Source organism: Bos grunniens, chromosome 10 (genome assembly GCF_055505025.1).
Source record: "Bos grunniens cultivar Pamir isolate PY7600 chromosome 10, Bosgru_T2T1.0, whole genome shotgun sequence".
NCBI classification, from domain to species: Eukaryota; Metazoa; Chordata; class Mammalia; order Artiodactyla; family Bovidae; genus Bos; species Bos grunniens.
In genome coordinates this window covers 66,402,715-66,427,343 of record NC_141174.1, presented here as the reverse complement: position 1 = coordinate 66,427,343, position 24,629 = coordinate 66,402,715, and the positions used below count along the sequence as shown (strand labels likewise).

General features: G+C 50.8%; 1 protein-coding gene across 4 annotated transcripts; it reads right to left on the bottom strand.

The window, feature by feature from the left end:
- Positions 1–1,483: 1,483 nt before the first annotated feature.
- Positions 1,484–18,204, bottom strand: RPAP1 (RNA polymerase II associated protein 1). 4 transcript variants are annotated; one of them, XM_086321821.1, is made up of 26 exons: positions 18,051–18,099; positions 17,431–17,484; positions 17,060–17,316; positions 16,639–16,787; positions 16,270–16,359; positions 15,707–15,827; positions 14,641–14,862; positions 13,595–13,774; positions 12,486–12,601; positions 11,561–11,659; positions 10,561–10,662; positions 10,173–10,340; positions 9,860–10,042; positions 9,601–9,735; positions 9,335–9,505; positions 8,754–8,911; positions 8,131–8,289; positions 7,776–7,977; positions 7,249–7,358; positions 6,811–7,006; positions 6,487–6,639; positions 6,131–6,276; positions 4,806–5,562; positions 2,308–2,484; positions 2,107–2,166; positions 1,484–2,001 (listed from the first exon to the last, which is right to left on the bottom strand). In XM_086321821.1, exons 3-26 carry the CDS (start codon positions 17,238–17,240, stop codon positions 1,849–1,851), a joined length of 4,188 nt encoding a protein of 1,395 aa, XP_086177947.1. In that variant the 5' UTR covers positions 17,241–17,316; positions 17,431–17,484; positions 18,051–18,099; the 3' UTR covers positions 1,484–1,848. The 4 variants fall into 4 exon arrangements, with proteins under 4 accessions (XP_086177947.1, XP_086177948.1, XP_086177946.1 ...); XM_086321822.1 differs by lacking the exon at positions 17,431–17,484 and having other exon boundaries at positions 18,066–18,204; XM_086321820.1 differs by lacking the exon at positions 17,431–17,484 and having other exon boundaries at positions 18,051–18,169.
- Between the last annotated feature and the right edge of the window lie 6,425 nt (positions 18,205–24,629).

The following is a 24,629-nucleotide window of genomic DNA, read 5'->3' as shown; positions in this document are numbered from 1 at the left end:
GTTTCACCCTAGACCTACTTTATCAGAAACACTGGCAGTAGGGCCCAGTGATCTGTTTCAACACCATGTCCAAGTGATTTTTTTGTTCACATAAGTTTGAGAACTATTGATGTTTCATAAATATGGGAGTTGCTCAGTACAACATACAGTTTAATTCTGTATTCAGCAGCTCCGTTTATAGGGGATGGGTTCTTTACCTACTGATGGCACATGGCTCTCACCCTGACCTGTAAACACAATGATTATAATTTCACACAGCAAGTGACACTAAGAAAGCTTAGTGTTGGAATTCAGACATAAGAACAAACTAGAGGTGCCAAAAGGAAGAGAGAAACTGATGAACCAGAGTTTACTTTTTGATCCAATCCTCCCCAGTCTTTGCCTACCATCACTAAAGTCCACAGTGGAAGAGGTGTTGTAGAACCTCACTATATAGAACCCCACTACCCATACCCCGCCCCAGACCCACCATCAATCAAATTCATATGTTGAAACTGAATCTCCATATTGAGCCTATTTGAAGGTGGTGCCACTAGGGAGTTATTAAGTCATGAGGTTTTCACCTTCATGAGTGGAATGGGATTAGTACCCTTATAAAAAGATGCCCCAGGGGAGTTCCCTGGTGGCCTAGTGGTTAGGACACAGCATTTTCATTGCCATTGCCTGGGTTCAATTCCTAGTCAAGAAACTGAGATCTCACAAGCTGTGTGGCCAAAAATAAGAGGCCCCAGAGAGTTCTCTTGTCCCTTCTGCCATGGGGGAGCTGTCTATGAACCAGGAAGCAGGTCTTCACCAGATACTAAATCTGCGAGCACCTTGATATTAGACTTTCTTGTCTCTGAAAGTGAAAGTAGCTCAGTCATGTCCAACTCTGTGACCGCATGGACTACACAGGCCATGGAATTCCCCAGGCCAGAATACTGAAAGTGGGAAGCTGTTCTCTTCTCCAGGAGATCTTCCCAACCCAGAGATCGAACCTAGGTCTCCCACATTCCAGGTGTTTTCTTTACCAGCTGAGCTGAAAGGAAAACCCAAAAATACTGGAGTGGGTAGCTTATCCCTTCTCCAGTGGATCTTCCTGACCTAGGAATTGAACCAGGGTCTCCTGCATTGCAGGTGGATTCTTTACCAACTGAGCTATCAGGGAAGACTTCCCAGTCTCTAGAACTCTGAGAAATAAATATCTGTTGTTCATAAGCCACCCAGCCTGTGGTATTCTAACATAGCAGCCCAAACAGATCCAAGACAGACAGCTACTGCGCCAGTCTGATTTTTGGACTCTCTTTCTCAGGATAGCAACTATGGAAATGAGGCCACAGGAGACAAGCTGCAGGCCTCCCAGGTGGCGCTAGTGGTAAAGAACCCACCTACCACCACAGGAGGCTTGGGTTTGATCCCTGGGTTGGGAAGATCCCGGGATAACCCATCCCTTGATACCAATCCTGAACTAGTATATCTGAAACCAGTCCAAATCACATTCCCAGAAGATTAAAAAAAATTCATTTTAATGCCCAGCTCCAGTATTCATACACACTGATGCCAGGGCGTAGGCAGAGGAAGAGAGGTATAGTTGGTTTGTCTTGTCCCCAAGGGGACATAGCTAAGTCACCCTTCACTCCCAGTACAGACCCTCAGAAGTCCCAGATTCTGGGCTCCAATTATCAGGATATACAGGTAGGTTCACCCAGCTCCAAAACAGGTCAAGAAGCTTGCTTCCTCCCAGGAAAGCAGTCCTTCTACTCTTTTTGTTTCCTGCCCACTCTGAGGACACAAAGCCCTTCTCTCTGGCCAGGTATCTGTTGGTAACTCCAGGAGAGTGTATCCATCTCTTCATCTGCAGCAGCTATACTAGGTATCTGATACCCCATTTGGGAGCACCCCTGAGATCCTTAGTTTCTGAAGGTACTGCTGACGCAGAGGAGGCAACTGGGGATACAGCTCAAAACCCTCAGGAAGGGCAGAATTGGGAAGCTTATAGTGGAGAAGGTGCTGCCGAAGGCCCTGCAGAGAAGAAAGAAACTTTATGTAGCAGGTAGTGAGATCCTGTTGAGACCTCTGTTCCCCAACACCCTCCATTCTCCCACCTCCAAGATGTGCCCCCCTCACCTCATCTGTCAGCAGCCAAGTCTTCTGCAGCATGCTTCTACAGGCAGCCTTGATCTCGTCCTAGAAGCAGAATAAGAAGAGGTGGTACCAGGCCAAGAGAAGGTACCTATCGCTGGCCTGGCTGGGCCCTCCCCTCCTCCCCAGCTGGCCCAGATCAATTGCAGGCCCCTTCCTCCCTTTGGAGATGGGGATGTAACTTACTGAGTTATTTGGGTCCTGGGAGAAGATGAAGCTGTTGACATGAGCCACAGCCACAGCATAGAGCACAGGGCACCAGTGTGGACGGAGTGCACCAGTAACCAGAGCTCGGAAGTAGAGCTGAAGGAGGGCCAAGTTGTCTTCAGGAGGCGCCGTGTAGCACTCCAGGGACACAGGCAGCTGTGACAGGGGATATGAGACATGCTGAGGGTGAGGGCATGATGCGTATCAGTGGACAATGGGGTGGAGGGTTGATGGTCATATGAACCAAATCCTGAGGGCAGAGATCCGTCCCTCTCTATCACAAGGGACAAAGGTTAAAGACTAAAGAGCTAGAAATGAACTTATTTAGAAAACAGAACCAAACTCTCAAATGTAGAAAACAATCTCATGGTTACCAGGGGACGAGGGGGGAGGGATAAATTGGGAGATGGGGACATATACATACAACTATATAACATAAATAACTAATAAGAAACTGCTGCTGTATAGCATAGGGAATTCTGTAACAACCTATACAGAAAAATAATCTAAAACAAGAGTGGATACATGTATATATATAACTGATTTACTTTGCTGTATACCTGAAACACAATATTGAAAATCAACTACACACCAATAAATTTTTTTTAAAAAAGACTAAAGAGCTGGAAAGCAGTGGAAACTGGGAAACTGAGAAGCAGCTGTGAATTCCTACTGCCACCACTGCCTGTTTAATCTGCTTGAAACTTTCAAAATGTCATATGCAGCTGCTCAACTCTATTACCAAACCTTTCAAAAGTTCATGTTCTTTGGAATAATAATTATTTTTCTAAAAAATTATTCTTTCTTAATTCCATGCAGAATGATTATGTGTTTATGTCCAGTGGTGTTTATCAGAGTGTTACTTAAAATAGCAAAAAATCAGAAACAAACTTTGATGCCCACTAAGGGGTTCTAATAAACTGTGACCTACTTGCACAGTGGATTATTATATAATAAAAATGTTGATTTCTTAGGCTATTTAATAGTGTGAGAAATGCTTATAACATTAAATTAAGAAAACATTATGTGGTGATCCCAATTTTATAAAAATATGTATACACATAAGAACTTCTCTGGTGGTGCAGTGGATATGAATCGGCCTGCCAATGCAAGGGGACACAGGTTCGATCCCTGTTCCAGGAAGATTCCACATTGCCATGGAACAACTGAGTCCCTGTGCCACAACTACTGAGCCAGTGCTTCAGAGCCCTTGAGCCACAATTACTGAAGCCCACATGCCTAGAATCTGTGCTCTGCAACGAGAAGCCACCACAATGAGAAGCCCGAAGAGTAGCCCCCACTCACCTACAACTAGAGAAAGCTCTCACAGAGCAACAGTGCTGCCTATATATATATATATATATATATCCATGAAAAAGGGTAGAGGGAATTCCCTGGTTAGGAGAGATATATATACACACACACACATATCCATGAAAATGGGTAGAGGGAATTCCCTGGTTAGGACTCTGTGCTTCCACTGCAAGGGGCACAGGTTTGATCCCTGGTTGGGGAAGAAAGATCCTGCATGCTGTGCCATGTGGAAAAAAATAAAAAGACTAGAAAAAGATAAATCAAAATCAAAAGTCACCACTGGGCAGTAGGATTATGGATAACGGTAACATTATTTTTATTACTAATCTATCTTTTTTTTTCCTGTTTTGGCTGCAGCCTGCACAGCCTGTGGGATTTTAGTTCCCTGACTAGAGAGCAAACCCAGGCCTTTTACAGTGAGAGTCCTAACCACTGGACCACCAGAGAATTCTCTACAATGTTTTTTTAATTCTTAAAAATATTTTAGTTTTTTATCTAAACTATACATTTATACTTATACATAGTTATACATGTACTAAAATGTTTATATTTCAAGCTTATCAAAATAAGCTGTAATGGAAATAAAAAAACAAATCTTAAAAGAGCCTGGAACTCTTTATGGCTTACAAGTTTAACTCCTTAGCCTGATATCCAAGTTCCCAGGCTGGTATCTGTGTGACTCCTTCCTCCTCCCACCCTATCACATTTCTTCCTGCCTCTGAGCTTTTGCATATGCTGTTCCAATAGGTACATTCTGTCCTTCCTCAACAATCCAAATTCTACCCGACCTTTTGCGTCCAGATCAATTCCCACTTCTTCCACAAAACCTTCTCCTCATGGAAAATCCACTTTGGTCTTTGCCTTCTCTGAATCCTGACTTAACACCTAGAATCTGAATAACTGAGAACTATACTGGTTTCAGTACATCTCTCGTCTACACTGTAGCACCTCAGGAGCAAGGAACCGTGCCATTAGTAATAATGAACACCTGTGGTATGCCAGTTACCATGATAAATCCTTTTCATGTATTTTTTCATCTCCTCAAAGCCCCCAAGAGGTAAGATAAAGAACCTCAGGCCACCAAAGCACCCCGCTGCTCAGGAGTGCTTCCAAGGCCCAGGACAGGATGCCCATAGGTGGGTCCTACTGGACTGAGAAAGTACCTGGGTCAGTGGCAGGCCCAGAGCTCGCAAGGCACCCACGTGCTCCCCAAAGAGGGCGAGGCGCAAGGTGACGCTGAATCGACGCTGTAGCGGCAGGAGAATCAGAGCCCCAAAGAGGTGGTCCCCAAAAGAGACAGCCTCAAAATGCTCCAGGAAGTTGGCATAGAGGTCCGGGAAAGATGTCAGTCCAGGAAGTGGGCAATCCAGGTTGAGATTTGGTAGGACTTCAGGCTGGCAGAGCCGGGCCAGAAGGGCTGCCACCAGGCGTTGTATTGGGGTCTCCCGGAACAACTCACTGTCCACCAGGAACACACACATGAGCCGTGCCAGGCGGGCAGCAGGAGACACAGCCCAGAGCACCCGGGGGCGCCAGCTCTCCAGGACAAGCACCCACTGCAGGGCCCGCAGGGCTGTGCCCACAGTGTCAGCAGGAGGGAGCCCCGAGAGGGTGTCTGAGGCCCGGTGGTAGAGTTGAATCAATGGCAGAAAAGGCCAGTCAGTGGGCAACAGCGGCTCCTTAGGCACAGGGAGCAGCAAGGCTGGGACTCGCGGGAGCTCCCCTCTGTACAAGGCTTGGGAGGCGAGCAGACTAGCCCGGGCCAGTGAGCAGTGGGTCAGGTAGCAGCTGCGGATGCTGGGGAGGTCCTGGCAGGCCTGAGCTAGGAGAGCCCCTCGCCCACATCCAAGGTCTCCACCGCTTCCTAAGGAGAGCCGGTCGGAGAAGTCAGCTGCCTCTGGACCCCCTGAGGCTCTTTCTCTGTAACGGAACCCGAAAACAAAAATGAGGGCAAGAACCCACAAGGCCACCAGCTCTCCAGGGCCTCCCAGAGGCTCCCAGGTCCAATCCTGCTGCTTCCTGTCCCCCTAATAATCAGCCACATGGCAGTTAAGAGGATGGACACTAGAGACAGTTACCTAGGTGCTCGTTTACAGAACTCTGCCTCAGTTCCCGCATAGTAAAATGGGGATGATAATAATGACGATAATACCCATCTCATGGTACGGGTTAAATAATTAGAGACATATAGTTAGGGGGACGAGACAAAGAGTAAACACTGAGTAACTGTTAGTTTTACAAGTGTACAGCTAGTTTATAACCATTTTCCAGCCATACAGTCATAGAAGTCTCATAATAATACCCTAGTGTGTTATCCTCATCCTCACTTGACTAATGAGGAAACGGAAACTCAAGACAGGCCAAGTGTAATCCATGGAAGAAAGAAAATTAAGCCCAGGTCTTCTGGTTCCCAATTCAGAGCTGCTCTGGCAACCACCACAGCAGCTTTTTGAAAGGGCTGAGTTGATGCTACCAAGCCTGGACTTACGGGAGGAACTCCAGCCGGAACACACAGCTCAGCATCAGCTCATGGGCGAGGTGCTCACTCCCAGGCAGCAGCCGGCCCAGCAGGGCCAAGGCCATGCCATGACAGAGGGCCGCGTCGGTGCCTGACATTGGTGGCTGCAGTGTTGCCTGTGGACAGAAAAGGGGGAAGGGGGAGGAGGAGGCAGAGGGGGTGAGGGGGGCATAGGGAGCAGAAGTGAGGAAGAGAATACGTGCCAACAGGCACAGGTTCTGGGCATGTCTTCAGCAAAGTAGGAGCTGCATGGCCTGTTAGAAGCAGCACATGTTCCAGGGAGGCACGATGAGGTTCATGGGCGGTGGGGGGTTAGGGGCACCCACCGCTCTCTGGGCCAGGGTGAGTGCCAGGTACTGCAGGTGGTACTCGTGGCGCAGGGCCCACGCAGAGAAGGGGGTGAGGTGCAGAGCGGCCACAGGAGCCACACATCGCAGGAAATAGTCCTGGAGTCCCGGGGCAGCCAGTACGGTGGCCAGCTGAGGAAGAGCAAGTGTGTTCAGATTCGGAAGGTGACTTCGATGCCTTCTGGGGCTCCCCGGCCGCCCGTCCCCTGCCAAACTCAGAAGTGAGGGTTTGACAAAACAGGCCTCCTTTCCCCAAGGGGTGCCCTCCCCCGCAATCCTGCCATCTTGGCCCCCAGCACTCACCTGGCCACACAGTCCTTTGTGGATCCGGCCCAGGGTGTTAAGAAGAGACAGGAGGGCCGTGAGGAACGGGAAGGGGGAAGCTGAGCCAGCCAGACTGAGAGGGGGGTGGCCCCCCACACAGCCCAGTGACACGAGGCTGGAGATAGTTTCGGGGGCCACAGCACAGGACTGTGGGTTGCACAGAGGGGAGCAGCACCTGGAGGCAGAGTGGAGAAGCCGAGGGGGCTCTGGTCTGAGGTGTGCTGGGTTGTCTGTGACCAAGGTCAGTGGCAAGGTGGCCATGCAGACAGGGCCCATGTTCCCTGGAGCCCCCAGCTGCTGCCTACTAGGGATTCAGGTCTCCCTCAAGCTGAATGGACCAGGGAGCTAGACTCAGGAACCCCACAAGGAGCAAAACTGCCTCCCTTCACCAACTTCCACCACACACATAGTACATACCCCAGGGAATCCCACAGGCTGCCCAGAGAAGGGTGTTTCAGCAGGGGCAGCAGCAGCCCCTCTGACAGGCGCTCCATGTCCTGCAGCCAATCCTCTGGGCACAGGCCTGGCTGGAAAACCATGAGATTCACTGAGCTGATGGCCCAGGAGCCCCCATCCTCCTAGATCCTGTGCACTCAGGCCGAGCCTACGATTCCAAGATCCCCAGAGTCAGTGTTTAGAGGCTTCTGCCTTCTGACCCTTCTGGAGGGAGAGAAGACTCTGAGGTTGTGCTGGCAGGGGTCATGAGAGACTATAACGGCTCCAGGGAGGCTAAGCTGCTATTTGGGGTTCTCTGGCCTCTGCCAACATGGCTCCTTGGAAGCTCTACTGGATGTGAAGGTGGAAAGAGGAAAAATGGTAGGAGGGAAAAGGTGGAGGGCGGAAAAGGTGGCAAGAGGGAGGTATGGACAGGTGGAGACATGAGAAAGAGGGCAGAATGCTAAGACACAGGCAGGGCAGGGGGAAGGCGAGTAGGCAACACGCACCTGCTGGCTCCAGGCCTGGTAGTAGGCGTCCAGGAAGAGCAGGCAGGCAGTGGGCACCGGGCCCAGGGCACTCCACATCTCAGGTCTGGGCAGCAACTTCAAGGTCTGTCTGAGACATGGCTCCACGAGAGGCTGGAGCCCAGACACCTGTGTCCAAGTGACTGAGGAAGAGCCGGCCAACAGACTGGCCTCAGCAGAGTGACTACAGGAGAGCCAAAAGGGGCCGGGTGAGGATCTGGCTGCCCAGACCGCCCTCTAGGCTCCAGCCACCCTCTTTCTGTGGAGGAGCCCTCCCACTGATCCCAGAGCTCCCAGCAGGACGACTCTCCACCGGAAGCTCAGGGCAAGGGCCTACCTATTGTTTTCAGGGGCGATGTGGCCGGCTGCCAAGGTCAGCTGGGTGAGGAGGGTGAGCAGCGAGGCGATCCTCTGCAGAGCGAGGGGCCGAGGCGGGGGGCTACTGAGCTCCTTCGGCACATCCTGCAGGGCTCGCATCAGCACAGGGTATAGCTCCCTGGTGGTGGTGGTGAGGGGGAGACAAAGACCGCCCTTCAGTGTGAGGAGGGAGACAGAGACAGAAGACACGGAGCAAGGCCTGCCCTGGGGCCTCTGCAGGCTGGCTGAGGAGGAGCAGGAGGGAGGCCTGGGCCGGGCACTCTGTTAGGCTTCAAGGGAGGCTGGGGGCTGGGGGGAGGGAGGCAGCCCCTCAAGGCTTCCACACTACATGCTACAGGGAATTTCAATATGATTTCACCCAGATATCAATGCCGTGATGCACAGAATGTGGTTAACCCAGCCTTGCTCCACTCCCCCGTGGCTAGCCCTGACGCCCCAGCTGTCTTAATTCCTCCCAGAATCACCTCTTCCTCATGCTCAGCCTCCCTCTGAGGCTGGACCTCGAGCAAGGCTGAATCGTCAGTTCAGGCCAGAGTGCAGGGCCGGAGGGGTCTTGAGGGGCCTACCATCATCTCTTCTCACCTGTAAAGGTCGCTGCCTAGGCCATAGGAGGCCGCCACTGCCCACAGGCGGAAGGCCTCAGTGCTCAGTGTCTCGGCTTCTTCCAGGGGCAAGGCCAGATCCTGGGGGTCTTCAGCTATAAAGCGGCTCAGGCGGCTCCGGAGATCAAAGCCGCTCAGCTGGAGGTGCAGAGTCCAGGGATCAGGATCACTGGGAGCCCTGTTCCAGGACCCTCTGGTGCCACAGGGTCATAGTTCAGGGCTCAGGTGAAACTACCTCATCCATCCCTCCCTTCCGCCCTCCTGCCTGCCTTCTTGTTAGCGGGCACTTGCTGGGGACCTTTGCCAAGGCCGCTTGGTGCTTATTTGTATGTGGCCCTCCTGGCCTGGGTGCAGGGAACAGGGAGCCTTTCTAATGAGTGCAAAGCAAGCCTACAGGATACAATAGGCCCCTTTCTGGGGGTTTCTGTTGTACTTTTAAGGAATTGAAACAGTTAGGAAGAGAAAGATGGCATGACTGGGCTGCCTAAAAGTACAAGAGCCATGCTTAGCCCCCAACCTAGCTCTGTCTCAAGCCCCTATCCCCTGCTGTGTCCTGCTCACCAGCCGGGCAGCAATATTCCTACTGGCCGAGGCCAGGACACGAAGCAGCTTCATGGCAGGAGCACAAGGCACTCTGTGTAGACTGGAGGTAGGCCCCGACCCCATGGGGGACCAGCTGGTGGGCAGGAACTCTCGAACCACAGTCTCTACCAGCCGAGGGCACTCCAGCACCTGTGAGGGCCAGGAGGAAAAGGGACGTGGGCGGCTGAGGGGCGAGGCCAGGCCCAGCGAGGCTCTTTGCCCAGTCCCTGCCTCCTGTCTCTCACCCTTGTGGCTGACTCCAGGGAATGCCGGGCCAGGCGGATGAGCACAGTCAGGATGTCAAGGACCACAGAAGGTCCTGGGCAGGTCACCTCCAGTACGTAGCGCAGCCGAGGCAGCAGGTTGGTAGCCAGAAGCCCCTGAGGTTCAGACACAAGCCCGCTGCCAAATGCAGCTGGGCCCCAGGCCTTGATGACCCCTCCTGCCCAACATGTGCTTGCCCTGGAGGTCACGGGACTGGTACAGCTGCCTGCACGCTTGTACCTTGATGATGTCATGTCGGGCCAGGTCAGATGGAGGCCGGTTTCCTTCTTCAGGACTCTTAGTTTTTGCCTTTTCTGCTGGGGGTGCTTCGTCCTCGTCCTCGTCTTCCTTGTCCTCCTGGCTGGGCATCAGAGCGAACATCAGTGCTCCGTGGTACCAAGAGAAGGTGCTGTCGAGGAGCTCCTGAGAGGAGAGTCGGGGTGGAAAGAGGAAGAAGGGATCGAGTCAGGAAACAGGTTGTCAGTGAGGGCAGGCCCAGCAGGGGAAGTAAGGACCACAAGGCCGCGAAGCTTCATTCCTCGGCATGTTGTACCTCATCTCCAGGGGCCACCAGCAGGGCCCTAAGAGCCCGGACAGCAGCTGCGATGACCCCATCCACTCTGTCATCCAGGGAGAAGCGCAGCAGGAAGAGGAAACCGGCATCCAGAAGGAGGTGCAAGACGCTGCCCACCAGCCGGTCCCCAAACTCCCCAGCCTGGGCCTTGAGAGCACGAGGAGAAAACCTTGCTGAATCTGCTGAAGGTACCGAGTCTTCATCCTAGGGCTTTCACTTGCCCATCTAGGACCCTGGTTTGACCTGTTCCCAGTGTGACCCACAGACAGCTGGGGTACGGACCAGTGAGTCAGAAAGAAATGGGCAAGGGGTGGGAGAGTCTAAGGGGTAGGGGGGGTGGATAGGACCAGGCCGGCAGTCCACTCACCCTGCCGATGACCTGGGCCAACACGTGCAGCGCTAGGGCTCTCTGCTGGGACACCTGGCTGCGCGTCAGGTGGAAGAGCTCCTGAAGGGAGTACCCCGCTCTCTGGAACAGGGACAAGAAGTCAGAAGGAGCCAAGACGCAGGGCAGCACCCATTAATAAATACGCGGCAATCCCCATCTGCCATACATGGAGTTGGGTGTCAAGGCGAAGACAAAGAAAAGTAAGTGATGTTTCTTGCCTCTGCTTTCCATGAATCCTCAAACTGGTAAAGAAAATAAGACTTGCACAAGTAACCACAGCTTAAGGCAGACTGGGGTGAAATGTAGTCATCAGTGTTTAATTTGCAACTAAAGCACAGGAGAGAGAAGCGGTCCTGGAAAAGTGATGTGGTCTCAGTGAGCGGATAGAGCCCTTGATGGCCGGGCATGGAGTGAAGGGTAAAGGCTTCCCTGGAGCAGGTTTCAGGAACCGCGTGCTGGAGTCCAGGAGCAGAGGGGGTGTGTATGGGGGAAGGTGGCCAAATGTGCAGCAGGAGGGAGGGAGGCAGAGCTGTGGGGTCAGCAGGGACAGATGGAGGAAAGGGCTGTTCTGCAGGGTTTTAGAGCCAGGGCCTTATTCTGGGAGCATTTCCGGAGCAAGGAAACTTTCTGAGGCAAGATTTGCCTGAACGGAGTCAGAGGAAATCAGTACAGCAATCCCATGGGGGAGCACACCACAGGACAGAGTGAGTAGAAGACATGGTGGCTGAGCAGACAAGAGGGAACAAGGCTCGGATGGAAGAAGCAACGTGGAGAGCTGACAACAGAATTGGCAAGTTCTGGCGACTGACTGGAGTGTGAGAGAACGCGGAGAAAGATTTCAAGCCTTAGAACCAGCAGGATCAAGAATTAGAATGGGCGCACTGGAGGGTCGAGGCAGCTGAGCAGCCGCCCTTCTCCATATGGTTGTTAAAAGCTCTTGCTGAGAACTGTCCAGTATTCCTTGGAGCCCAAGCCTCACCTCCGCCTCCTCTCCATGGTGGTGCAGGCCCAGATGGGTGGGAAGGTCGATGTCGGGGGCCAGCAGCTCTCCCTGAAGGCTGAATCGGGCCTGCATCCTCTAATGGGTAGAGAAAGAGGACTATGCACTGGGGCAGCAGTGAATTCCTCACATCCTTCCTCACTGTAACCCCAGGCCTCTCAGGACTTAGGTCCTGCCTGGACCTCTGACCCGAAGTGGGGATCCTCTGGCCTGAGGGGCCAGGCAGGAAGAGAGGGGTGAGCACAGAGAAGTTTCTCCAGCTCGAGGGATGAGGAGGGCCCGAGTTCTGGGTGCAAGAGCAATAGCTCCACTCACTCCCACCCTGCTGCACCCTTGTCAGCCAGCGGGCCCTCCACACCTCCCACCCCACTGCGCCCATCGGCCAGCGGGCCCTCCACGCCTCCCACCCCACTGCGCCCGTCGGCCAGCGGGCCCTCCACGCCTCCCACCCCACTGCGCCCGTCGGCCAGCGGGCCCTCCACGCCTCCCACCCCACTGCGCCCGTCGGCCAGCGGGCCCTCCACGCCTCCCACCCCACTGCGCCCGTCGGCCAGCGGGCCCTCCACGCCTCCCACCCCACTGCGCCCGTCGGCCAGCGGGCCCTCCACGCCTCCCACCCCACTGCGCCCGTCGGCCAGCGGGCCCTCCACGCCTCCCACCCCACTGCGCCCGTCGGCCAGCGGGCCCTCCACGCCTCCCACCCCACTGCGCCCGTCGGCCAGCGGGCCCTCCACGCCTCCCACCCCACTGCGCCCGTCGGCCAGCGGGCCCTCCACGCCTCCCACCCCACTGCGCCCGTCGGCCAGCGGGCCCTCCACGCCTCCCACCCCACTGCACCCGTTGGCCAGCGGGCCCTCCACGCCTCCCACCCCACTGCGCCCGTTGGCCAGCGGGCCGTCCTCACCTCCTGCGTCTGCTGCCGCCGGAGTGGAGGCAGGTCCTGGGTCCAATGGAGCTTCTCCAGCTCCACAGTGTCCATGTGCAGCCATTCTTTCTGGGGAGTCACTGGCAAGGCCAGAGCTAGGGAGATGGGAGCAGAGTAGTTTCCCTAAGGGGCTCAGCTTGCTGATCCATTGGGGTCCCTGGTGTCCAGCGGCTGCCACATCCACTTCTGCCCAAGGGTCTGGCAGCCTCTGCCCTCAGCTGTGGCTAACGGCACAGCCCACGGCCTGGAATGATTACTATGGCAGACATCCTGTCCTGGGCTCTAGCCCCTTGCTGACCCCAAAGATGTGCTGAGAGGGCGAAGAGGAAGAGGAGGAGATAACGAAGAAAGGAGAGAGAGGCAAACAAGGAAGGGAGGACCACAGATATCAGGGAAACCCAGTTCTCCACTCTAGCACTGACCTTCCAAAGGAGCAGGGGAGTGGAGACAGTGAGGAGTGGGCAGCCACACTTCAGCAGAGCAAGACACTGAGACCACACCTGCTGCCGCCTCCTCCTCTCCCCACCCAAGCCCCACCCAACTTGCTCAGCTGTTCTGGAGCACATCCCCGAGCAGGAGGTTCCTAGGGCTCTCCAAATTCAATTCTTCTTTTGTTAATCACTAATAAAGCAATCCAGTTCCTGGAAAATGAGTGCTCCCACTGGCCTTTCTGCTTCAGGCCTGGCCTGTTCACAAGACCTGCATCAGACCCTTCCTCTCCCACCATCCTGCCATCAGAGAGAGCAGAGGCAGAGAGAACCGTGGGATGGATGGAGCCAGAGCTGGGGCAGCTATTGCAAAGGCAAGGGGCAGATGGTCTGTGGGGGAGGGGGCCATTCAGCCATCATACTGTGCTGTCTCCTACTGGGGAAGGGGGAGAAGGAGCAGTTAACAGGACAGGAACACAGGAAGTGTGTGCAGGAAGAATATATGCATGAGCAAATGAAGACTGATTTCAAGCCAAGCATGAGGATTAGCATTACACGTTCAAGGACATAGAAGGTTCTCTCTCTTCCCATCTGCCAGACCAGGGAGAAGGAATACTTTCCTTTGCTTTCATTCCTCCAAAGTCCCCTCCTCCTCCAAACCTGGGGTTTCTGGCTCCAGCTCATTTTCCTGCCTGGGCACACTGGCAGAAGTTGGTGCAATGGCCTCCTTTCCAGTGACCTCAGCAGAGGGTCTTCCTGGTCTCTGCTCCCTTATGGCCTTCTCTTCTGCTTGCTCACGGGTACGGCTGTGAGATTTCAAGAAGGCAACCAAGCTGGGATCTAGAACAGAGCATGGAGAGGGGAGTGGTTGGAGGCATACCCTTCCCAGCCTCCAACAGACACCAAACCTGCTGAATGTGGCCTGTGTGTGGGTGCCAAGGCACTTCCCAGCCAGGGTATGTGCCCCCTGGGCTCTCTTGCAGCCTCAGTGACCCACATCTGTCACTGGAACCTGCCTACCCACCTATCCCTCCATTTTTCACAGTCCTCTGGTCCAGGCCTTTCTGCCCATCCCTGTGCTTGGCTTCAGGTCAAGGCCCAAAGTAAGGGGCTAAAGAATAAATGAATCAATGTTGACTAGGGCCAAAAAGAAGGCATTTAGGGGACTAGTTTCTCACTTTTAGTTATTTATTTACTTATGCATAAATATTCACTAAAAACCTAATATATGCTATGCTCTATGTAAGTGCTAGATACATAGTTTGGAATAAGATTGACTTGACACTACTGTTTTGGTGTCCAAAAACTAGGAGGGAGGTGTAATACAGCACAGCATATAATTCACATAAAACAGAGTGCCCTGCAGCTGTACTAGAGTACAGCCAGAATACAGTGTATACCACACTACACCTGTACTGTATACATGATCTACTGGTTAAAAGCACAACTCATGAGACCAGGTAGACCTGGATTTATATCACATACGTGTTCCTTAACAGGATGTGGTACCAGGCTGCGTGACCTGGAGGAGAATTTCTTAAAGTTTTGAGCCTCAGTTTTATTTTTCATTAAATAAATCAGGTTAGCACCACCTGCCTCACAGGTACAGTTTGAGGACAGAATGAAAAGCACTCACAGTAAGCCTTCCTCAATAAATGGTAATTCCTTCCTGGCCCAGTCTTGGCAGGAAAGGCCGGTACCCGTACCAAGCTGAGCCAGCAATCGCTGCTGTTCCTGCAGGATCTCCTCCGGAGCCAGGGCTTGCAGTCTCGCTACGTTTTCTTCATGGATGGTCTGAGCTTCCTGCTCAGCCTCCTGGCTCTTGAGCCCCTTCCCTGTCACCAGATGGGGTCCCTGGAAGCTGTAGCCGTTCCATGGAGGCTGGCTGCCCCACTCCCTAGGTGTAAGTGCCTCACAGGTCATAGCACCTGCAAGAAGGATATGATTAGTTCATTGCCTCACTCCAACTGGAATTCCTGGGCCTCTTCTCTAATCCCATTAGCTCTGGAGACAGAGAGAGGTCCCAGAGTCTACCCAGGCACAGAGTGGAGACCTCCCCCTCCCCCCGGATATGACACATGACTCCAGGCACTCTGGGCCTGGCTTGGGGTGATGTATTCATTTTCCCCCTTGGATTTACATGAGGTTTCCCTCAGAAACATCCCACTGACGCTTCTCTGATGCCTAGGCAGACGTCTGCTTCTAGAGGTCTGCCCCCAGTTTTTCTCTAGTAATTTGCATCCCTAAAGAATTTTGGCCTACATCTTTATTTTACAGCCTCTAAAAGACACTTCAGGCTTCCCCGATGGCTCAGCAGTAAAGAATCCACCTGCAGTACAGAAGATGCAGGAGGCCTTGGGTTTGATCCCTGGGTTGGGAAAATGCCCTGAAGGAGAGCATGGCAATCCACTCCAATATTCTTGCCTGGAGAATCCCATGAATAGAGAAGCCTGGCGGGCTACAGTCCACAGGGTCACAAAGAGTCAGACACAACTAAAGCAACTTAACATGCACTCACACACACACCAGACATTTCTATCCCCTTTTTCTCTCCTATAGTCAAGTAATGACCTGTCCTCTGCCTGCACCTAAGACCCAGATATGGACCCAAGCTGCCCACACTCAATACTCTCAGTAGAGTATGGGACAGCTCCTCTTTAGATGGCTCAAATGCACTTCAGGTTTGAAGCAGGAAAGATGAATATCCAGAGATGACTCGATGATTGTGTATTACAAAAAAGCTTAGACCAAGTCTCTTCAATCCCCACTCACTCTCTGGTGGGTCCAAGATAGATTCAACTTCTCTAACTGGTGAGACCTTGGCTCCAGATGCTCTCCTTGCTGCAATTTCCTGGGCAAAGATGCTTCTCTTACCAGCTGTCACTGGCTTCCCCTAAAGGGCAAAAAGAAAACCCAGGTGACAGATGCTCATTACCCTATTCTCTTCTCAACCTATTGATGTTGCTGGAACAAAGAGGTACAAGAGACTTACTTAATCTCCAAGGGTCACAAACCCTAGTCCTCAGAAAAAGCAAGGCTCCATAGAAGCACAAGTTTTGAAGTGTGACAGACTTGGGGTGGACTTCTGGCTCTTCTATTAGATGTGTGGTGTAGGACAAGCTATAAGTTTTCTTATTTGAAAAATAGAGATAACGATGCCTACATTATATGGCTATTATGAGGACTAAATGAAGTAATGCATATAAAATACTTAGTGCTGTGCTGTTTTAACAATGGAATTGTTTATCACTATTAAGATTATCTACCTGGGGAAGATGGACTATGATGCTCACATGACTGTCCCCTAAACACCATCTAAGGTGACCTCTGCTTACCTGTCTCCCCTGTGAGCGATGGAATACAGGAGGGAAAGCAACGCCACTGGACACAGGCAGATTCACAGGCATTGAACTTGTATCTCGTTCCTGCAGCAAAAAAGTACAAAGCAGTAAAGATACAGACAAATCTCCAAGCTCAACGCTATCCCATTAACCTTAGTACTGTATGACTAGAACCTCACCCTAAGGAGTCATGAACCCACTTTTCTTAAGGCACAGTGATTCTAAACCAGCCCCCAACCTGACTGCAGAGGGATGGAGTCCCATCTTTCTGAATCACTCTCTACTCAGTAAGGCTCACCACCCACACCCAACATTCCTGTTGCCCCAGGATGCCTTGCTCCATTTAACCAGGGTGAGACGCACAATAATCTTAGTCAAGACAGCAGTGATGTGCTGATCGTGCCTGTGCAGCCTCTCTTCAGGGTCCTCATGTTCAGGCAGGAGATGGCCAGGGCTGGGCCTGGCTCTCTTTGGGGGAGCAGGAACCAAAGCTGGGGGTAAATCTGGGAGACCTAAGAAAAGAAAAAAACCCAGATGTGAGATTACTCATATTTTCCCAGGAAGAGACTGAGGGCTAGAGCGAAGCCAAAGAAAGAAAGGCAGCTGCTGTGGGGCCCTGGCTCAAGCTATGTCACCTTGGGTAGGGTATTTAATCTCTCTGGACTCAGTTTCTTCATATGTAAAATGGGGCTGCAGCAACAGAGTTCCGCAGTTCTGGGCAATCCAGCCACAGACCCTGAGGTTGCACCTCTCTCCTTTCAACCGCATACCCACAGCCACTCACTGTCTAGCATCACCACATCCCGATGATCCTGCAGTGGAGGCTGCTCCAGGTTGGCATCCCCAGCTCTCCTGCTTCCTTTCTTCACCAGCTGTACTGCTGGGGTTGCACCAGCTGCAAGAAACTGACTCTGGAAGCGCAGCAGGTCCACCTCCGACTCCCCTGGCTTTGGTCTTGACAGCATCTTGACACTCCAGCTGCCTCCCTAGTTCAACTCTTTCCAGCACTGCTTCAGCATAGGGAATTCACTCTCATTCACCCTAGAAGCAATAAATATAATAGGCCCTCTGCAACTGAACCTCAATTCTTTTTTGTGCATCAGAGAAGGCTCCTTTCCCCTGGGTTCATGTGGACTCATTCCTCCTCATTCATACCTTATTCCAACAGTCCAGCAACAGTATTTACTGCCAACTTAGGTTGTTTATAATCTGTGGATGATAAAAACTCAGAAACAACCACAGGGGACCTAAGAAAAATGCTTTCAAGAGCCAGGCAGTGGTGATTTAGTATCAGACTGGTGGGAACATGCCTGGTTTAAAAGTATTCAAATTATTAAAAACCTTGGGCTATAAAAGATTGATATATAAAAATCACTTGTATTTCTACACACTATCAAAGAACAATCAGAAAACAAAATTAAGAGAACAACTGTATTTACAATAGCATTGAAAACAATAAAATACTTAGTAATAAATTTCACCAAAGCAGTCCATGACTTGTACTCTGTCAGGCCCCACAACTGCCCTAAAAGGCTGGGCTCTACGGTCGCAGGTGCTCCAGGATCACCCGTGTCAGCAAAGAGAAACTACGGAGTCTCAGACTATGCTGCCTGCAGATGGAGGGCCGTGCCTAGGGTCTCCGCATCGAAGAGGCCGCGGCCGCCCCTGGCCAGACCAAAGACACTGGGGCAGGCTCCGACAAAGAACTAAATACCCTGTATCCGAGACCTCTCCCGGGATCTCCTGCAGTCCGTCCCGCCAGCCAAACCACCTACTTGATCTAGAATCACCTGAGTGCCGCCATCTTGCCCCGCTAGGGCCAGGCTTCCGCCGCCGCCGGTTTTGAGTTTCCGCCCCGCATCCCGGCTCCGCCCACTCTTGGGAGGGAATTGCCGTTTTGGTGTTCAGGACGCTTGAACAGGAAAGTACTCCTGCAAGTAAGCTTTACGCAGACTCTCTCTACACAAACAATACCAGTGACAGAGGCAAAGAGTTACTCAGACCCTCTCCCGCACTCACCGGCCGGGATAACCGTATGCTACACTCCAGCACCCAAGCTCAGGAGCAGCGCATTAGAAACCTGCATGCTCAGGACGGTAGCCTCCCCACTGTGATTATGGACGAGTAAGAAGATTACTGGGGCTTCCCAGGTGGCTCAGTGGTAAAAATTCTGCCTGCCAGTGCAGGAGCCTCAGGAGACCCCAGGGTTCGATCCCTGGGTCGGGAAAATCCTCTGGAGGAGGAAATGGCAACCCACTCCAGTATTATTGCCGGCATTATCCCGTGGATAGAGGAGCATGGTGGCCTACAGTCCATGGGGGTCGCAAAGAGCCGTTGGTGACCGAACAAGAAAATAACCAGGACAAAGGAGAGGTGAAGCCCAAGGAATTCCTTGGAATCTTCTATCTGTGCTACCTGTGTGCCATGTTGGCAGCATACTGCCCACTATCACCTATCACCAGTTCCCTTTTCACAGGCATGTGCACTGTTCCCTTGTGTAAACTTTGAGTTCCTTGGGGGAAATCAGGCCTTCTTTTTTGCATCCATCATGCTCAGCACCCAGTATATTGCCATGCTCATATGACCTTAGTAAATCATTGCTTGATTGAAGGCCATCTTAGGACAGCCAATGTTAGCAGTGTCAGAAACACCTGGAGGGCTTGTTAAGCCAGATTTCTGGGCCACATCTGAGTTTCTGATTCACTCAGTCTCTAATAGGAACCAAGAATTTGCCTTTCTAGCAATTTTCCACGTATTCTATAAAATTCTTCTTTAACTCTCTTGGTTTCAACTGCAGTAGTAAATTTCAGCTGCTAGGATTTAGCCAACCTTGGAATCCAAATAGTACTGGCTGGTCAGAAGTTAATGGTGAGTGAGGGAGGGAAACTGAATCCAAAAATGCAGGAAGACTGGATATAGAAAATCATTGTTTGCAACCACTAATGACATAATTACTGCAGGCAATGATCATCAATGATTGATAAAACTATTAGGTAAAAGGTTGATGAGAACTTTGGATGGATGGATCAGGTGGCCAACTTTTTAACCTACTGATGAATCTTAACGTCACTGAAAGTGGGCCACTGGGCATAATGTGCCCTCTGATATGATGCCACTGAAAGTGTAAAACACATCCTAGGAAGCCTTTATAAAAAAAAATTGAAGCTAAATCTAGTCAAGCGTCTAGCTCTATCATGTCTAACTGCACTAAGGGACTATTAATTAAATATGTGGTCCTGATTTGTTTGTATCCTGATTCAAACAAACCTACTGTAAAATGATACTTTTTGAGACTGTTTGGAAAAACTAAATCTAAAACACACACTATTAAGTATTTTTAAAACATTTTTTTGTGTATGGGGAGTTCCCTGGTGGTCTAGTGGTTAGTATACAGTGCTTTCACTGTCATGGCTCACGTTCAGTCTCTGGTTGGGAACTGAGACCCTGCAAGCCGAGTGGTGCAGCTAAATAAACAAGTCAATAAATAAAATGTGTTCTTTTTAATGTTTTGGGTATGGATGTGGTTCTTTTTGAAAAATAAACTTTATTTTAGAATAGCTTTAGCTTTACAGGATTATAAAGAAAGAAACATTCCATTTATCTTAAACACAGTAGCATCTATCATTAATATGGTAGGTTTGTTGGTATTAATAAACCAATATTTGACATAGTATTACTAAAGTCCATACTTTATTCAGGTTTCCTCAATTTTTCCCTAATGTCCTTTTCCTGTTCCATCCAGGATACCACATTACATTTCATTGTCATGACTCCTTAGGCTTCTCTTGGCTTTCACAGCTTCATAGAGGGTTTTTTGGGGTTTTTTTTTTTTTGATGACTTGGACACTTTAGAATAGTACTGGTAGGGTATTTTGTGCCATATCCCGCCAATGAGATTTATCTGATGATTTTCTCATGATTAGACTGAGGTTATGAGTTTGAAGTCCTCCCCCTCTTTGAGGCTGGAGTACCTTTGTAATATTTAAATTATAAATTATTTGTAATTCTGCATGGGAGATTTGTCTATGCTCTCCATGAATTAACTTCTTAATTTACAATATACTTTTTAATTGTTAACAAATTATAGTCATTCACATATATTTATATTTGACCCTTTGATATACCGCATCATTGTGCGTGTGTGTGTGTGTGTGTGTGTGTGTGTTTGGGCCATAACGTGTGGCTTGTGGGATTTCAGTCCTGTGACCAGGGATTGAACCAGGTCCCTCACTTTGGAGTCCTAACCACTGGACAGAATTCCCTGTGTGTATATGCTTGATTTGTGTTTTCTACTTTTGTTTTTGAACACTTCCTTACTTTCTGGTACTATAAAATGCTCCAAACTCATCTTGTATATTTCCTGCCCCAGTCCTAGAATCAGCCATTTCTCCAAGGACCCTTGGTTCTCTTATATTGGAAAATGCTATTAGAAACCAAGATTTGGAAGAAAAAAAAAAAAAGAAACCAAGATTTGGGTGCTAGATACACTCATTGCTACTGGAGTGTCTTGCTTTTGGGTCCTTCTCAGCTGACAAAGGGAATATGTGTGTATGTGTAACATATACACATGTTGATAAATATTTCTATATGTAACTATCTGAATCTATATATGGGTGAGTTTTTTAAAGCCTGTTACATATACACAGTGTAATATTTACAACTGAAATTAATTATATGGCTAAGATTTGGTTTTAAAACTCCAGCAAAAGGATAAAAATAAATTGGAATAATACAACACAATTGGCTAAGATAATCATCGAATAAGAGTAAAGGGTACTTTGGGGATTCATTATACTGTTTTACTTGTGCGTATGTTTAAAATATTTCACAATAAAAGTTTTTTAAAATAGCCTAAATTACCATGTAGCTATTAAAGCAGCTCAAAAAAAGAACTATACAGCCAGATACATGGTATTCACACACACATACTTACTACACTTCTTCTCAGGGCTATCCCTTAGTGAAATTTTGAAGAGTACAGTTGGTTTTTTTCCCCACATATTTGGACTCACTTGCTATTTCAGAAACCCCAGACTTACTGCTCTCTTCCTATTTCCTAAATCTACTTTTGGGAAAAAATCTGCTCATTTGAAAATCCCCCTTTCAGAATGTGGTCTCTCCTAGAAACTTACTTTTTTGCTTTATCGTCAACTGAGCAAGGTGTGGCACTGTTTCTGATTTACAGATTTCAGGCAAGGGGCGTGTGGCAGGTACAGCAATAGTCCCCAGCGCCCGTGACATCACACCTCCAAACCCCAAAGTCATAGATTCCCTGCTTCTCTAAGGCAATGAGGAACAGATTCTGTTGGCTGCCCCATTCCTTAAAGGAAACTTCCCAACTCTTAACCTCTTTAACCAGTAGTTGGGAAAGAATATAGCCTTGCTCACAGGGCCAGCAAGACTGCCATGACCCCGTGACTTGGTTCTCTCATGGAGGAGGAGTCCTAACTCTGAGAAAGCTGAAGCAGCTACTTCCTGAGACTGCTAGAAATTATTTTCAAGGTGTTCTGCTGCTATGGGCAGGTGGCTTTTATTTCTAGTTTTGTCTTTATCTTCTCTTGCTCCTTGACTTCCTTGGACAGTCATGGATTGTAAAAGGCAGAGAATGGGCAGATACTTATTTCACATGAGTAGGGTGATGCCAAGGCCCAACCTGGCTCCACGCATAATAAGGGGCTGCTGCTGGCCTTCCTCTCTGGTGGGATAGATCATAGCTGGCTCTGCTTCTGTTTTGAGAACAGGAACCACTTGGACATCTGCTCCTATGTTAGGTCAAATACATTTCCTGTTGATTTGATTAGTTTCTTTCCAAGCAATGCATTTACAAAAGGAAGGGAGATTTTTGCAGGCATGTATTTGCACAGGCAGCCAACCTCCTCCAGTCACACACACACATCCTCTCCCCATCCACCCACAAAGCGTCAGTCACATTTAGGGTTTGCACAAATGCACACCCTCCCTCATACATCATAATGCACACCCTCTCACCCACCTACACACCTCTTCCACAAAATCACACCTGCTCACATATCCTTAAAGAATGTTTCTTTACTGTGTCCAGAGAGACAGAAAGACGGGTAAGAGTGGGTTGTGAGGGCTCAGGAAGGCAAGCACTCTATGCAGGAGCACAAAGTCTGAAGGCCAGGACTCCACTGTCCTCCCTACTCTGCAAGCAGAAATACTAAGACTTGAGAGGGGTTCAGAAGCAGGGGTAGAGGAGGCAGGCATTCCAGTCACCAGGCCCCACAGGGACAGTACGCTGCCCCTCAGGCTGGTACCTGAGGTAGGAAGTTTGTCAAGGCTGTGAGAGGATAGAGACTTCCCTGGTGATCCAGTGGTTAAGACCATGCTTCTAATGCAGGGGCATGGGTTCAATCCCTGGTAGGGGAACTAGGAGCCCATGTGCTGCCTGGAGTGGCCAAACAAAGAAAAAGAAAGAAAGAAAGAGTGTGAGTGGAGAATGCAGAGGCATGTGCTCCAGAAACCCATTTTGCCTGGTGGCCAAGGAGGGTCCTTGGACTGGAATTCTCATCAGAGTTCAGGAAATAATGGGGGGCAGGGTTGGGATAGGGGAGAAGAGGAAGTTAAAAGGCCAGGTTTGGGCTCCAAGTTCAACATCCTCTAGGAGCGGTCTTTCCAGTGTCAGCCAGAGTCAACAATTTCCTTTCATTGGAAACTTGAAGTCGCCTCCAGAGAGGAGAGTTGGAGGAGAGGACCTTGAGAAATGACAAGTGCTCAAGTGCAGGGCTGCAGCAGCCACTCTGCGGCAGTCGCCGCGGCCCGAGTAAATCTGGCTTCAGCCCTAGACTATTGCCTGCCCTGATCCGACTCAGCGCGAGCTCCGAAACTGTGGATTCTGGAACGGATCTAGACTTTTCCTTTAGGAAAGAGTCCCAAAGCCGACCCACAGCGCCTCAGAAGACTGCCTGAGCTCTCAGTTAAACGGACACTCAGGCCCCCGCCATCCAACTCTGACAGCACTTTCCCTGTGCTGCCGCCTGGGGGCGCCCCCAGCTGGGTCTGAGGCTGCCGCCAGAACTGCTGTTGTTATCATTAGTATAATAAACAAACAAGCATTGATGGGGCCAAGAGGAGGAAGAGGCAGGCCTCTGCTGCTCAGAAGGAGAATCCTTTGAAAGATCTAATGAGGCTTCAGGGAAATGGAAGGTGAGGAAGAGGGGAAAACGAGTGGCTTGTCCCTCTTCCCCACCCAGTACTTCTGGGACTTGCCCTCTGGAGTTCTGGTCCCAGGGACCCCTACAGGCAAGGGCAAAAGGAAGGGGACATTTGGTAAAATGGATTTGGAACCAGCTCTTTATCAGCCAGACAGGATGTCTGTGGACACAGCTACCCCTTAGATTACTGGTAGTGGGGCAGGCCAAGCTCTGAGGCAATTGTTCATTCATTTAACAAGCATCTATCTATTTATGGAGTGCCTACTATGTGCAAGGTAATCTACTAATAATAGCTAATGTTTTATTGGATATTGTGAGAACATAGCCAACTTTCACATCACATCCTGAGGGATGGGGGCTAGAAGCAGAGGGAGCAACTGGGAAGAATGACAGTCCCCCAAAGATGTGGGCCATTGGGCTTTAACCTATGTAGTGTAACAGTGGCGACAGCGGATAAAACCAGAGGATTACCAAGATCTCAGAACTCAAGACTCAAGGCCCAAGGTCTTGGAGATAAAGGGGTGGAAAGTGGAATATGAATACAGGGAATTTGGGTGAAAAACTCATGAATGAGGCATGAAGGTGTGCTAGTAGGTCCTGTGGGGGGAGCACTGAGTCACCACAATTTCAGGGCCTGATGGTTGGAAGTATCCAGGGGAAATTTTCTGTGCTGAAAGGAGGGTGCTGGGTTCTGTGATCGGAGTCTGGACAAAAGTTGGGGTATGGTAGAGGTTTCTAGGAAGGTTTTGAGGGAAGGATCTAGAGTGCTGGGTTGGAAAAGATGCTGGGGTGTATTTAAGGAAAGGAGGGGCGTGGCTGGGGTGCCCATCTAGGGGACCCAGCCAGGTCCTTGGGTTCTGCACTGGGGTATTCTCTGGGACCGCGGGTGCCGGCCGGGGCTGCGGAGGTCTGTGGGTGGAGGTCGGCCGGAGGCCCGGCTGGGTGGCAGCTACTAGGTTGGTGCTCGGAGCGAGCCGCCCGGGGTTCCGCGGGGGGGCGGTACGAGCTCGGGCTGCGGGCGGGCGGGCTAGCCGGGGAGGAGGCGGTGGCTCCAAGAGGAACATGAATCAGCGGCGGCGGCGACGGCGGCGACGGCTGTGGAAGGAGCGCGGTGGCCCAGGAGCGGCCCCGGGGACCCCGCGTGGCTGACAGCCGCCGCGGCGACACAGCGGGCGCGGG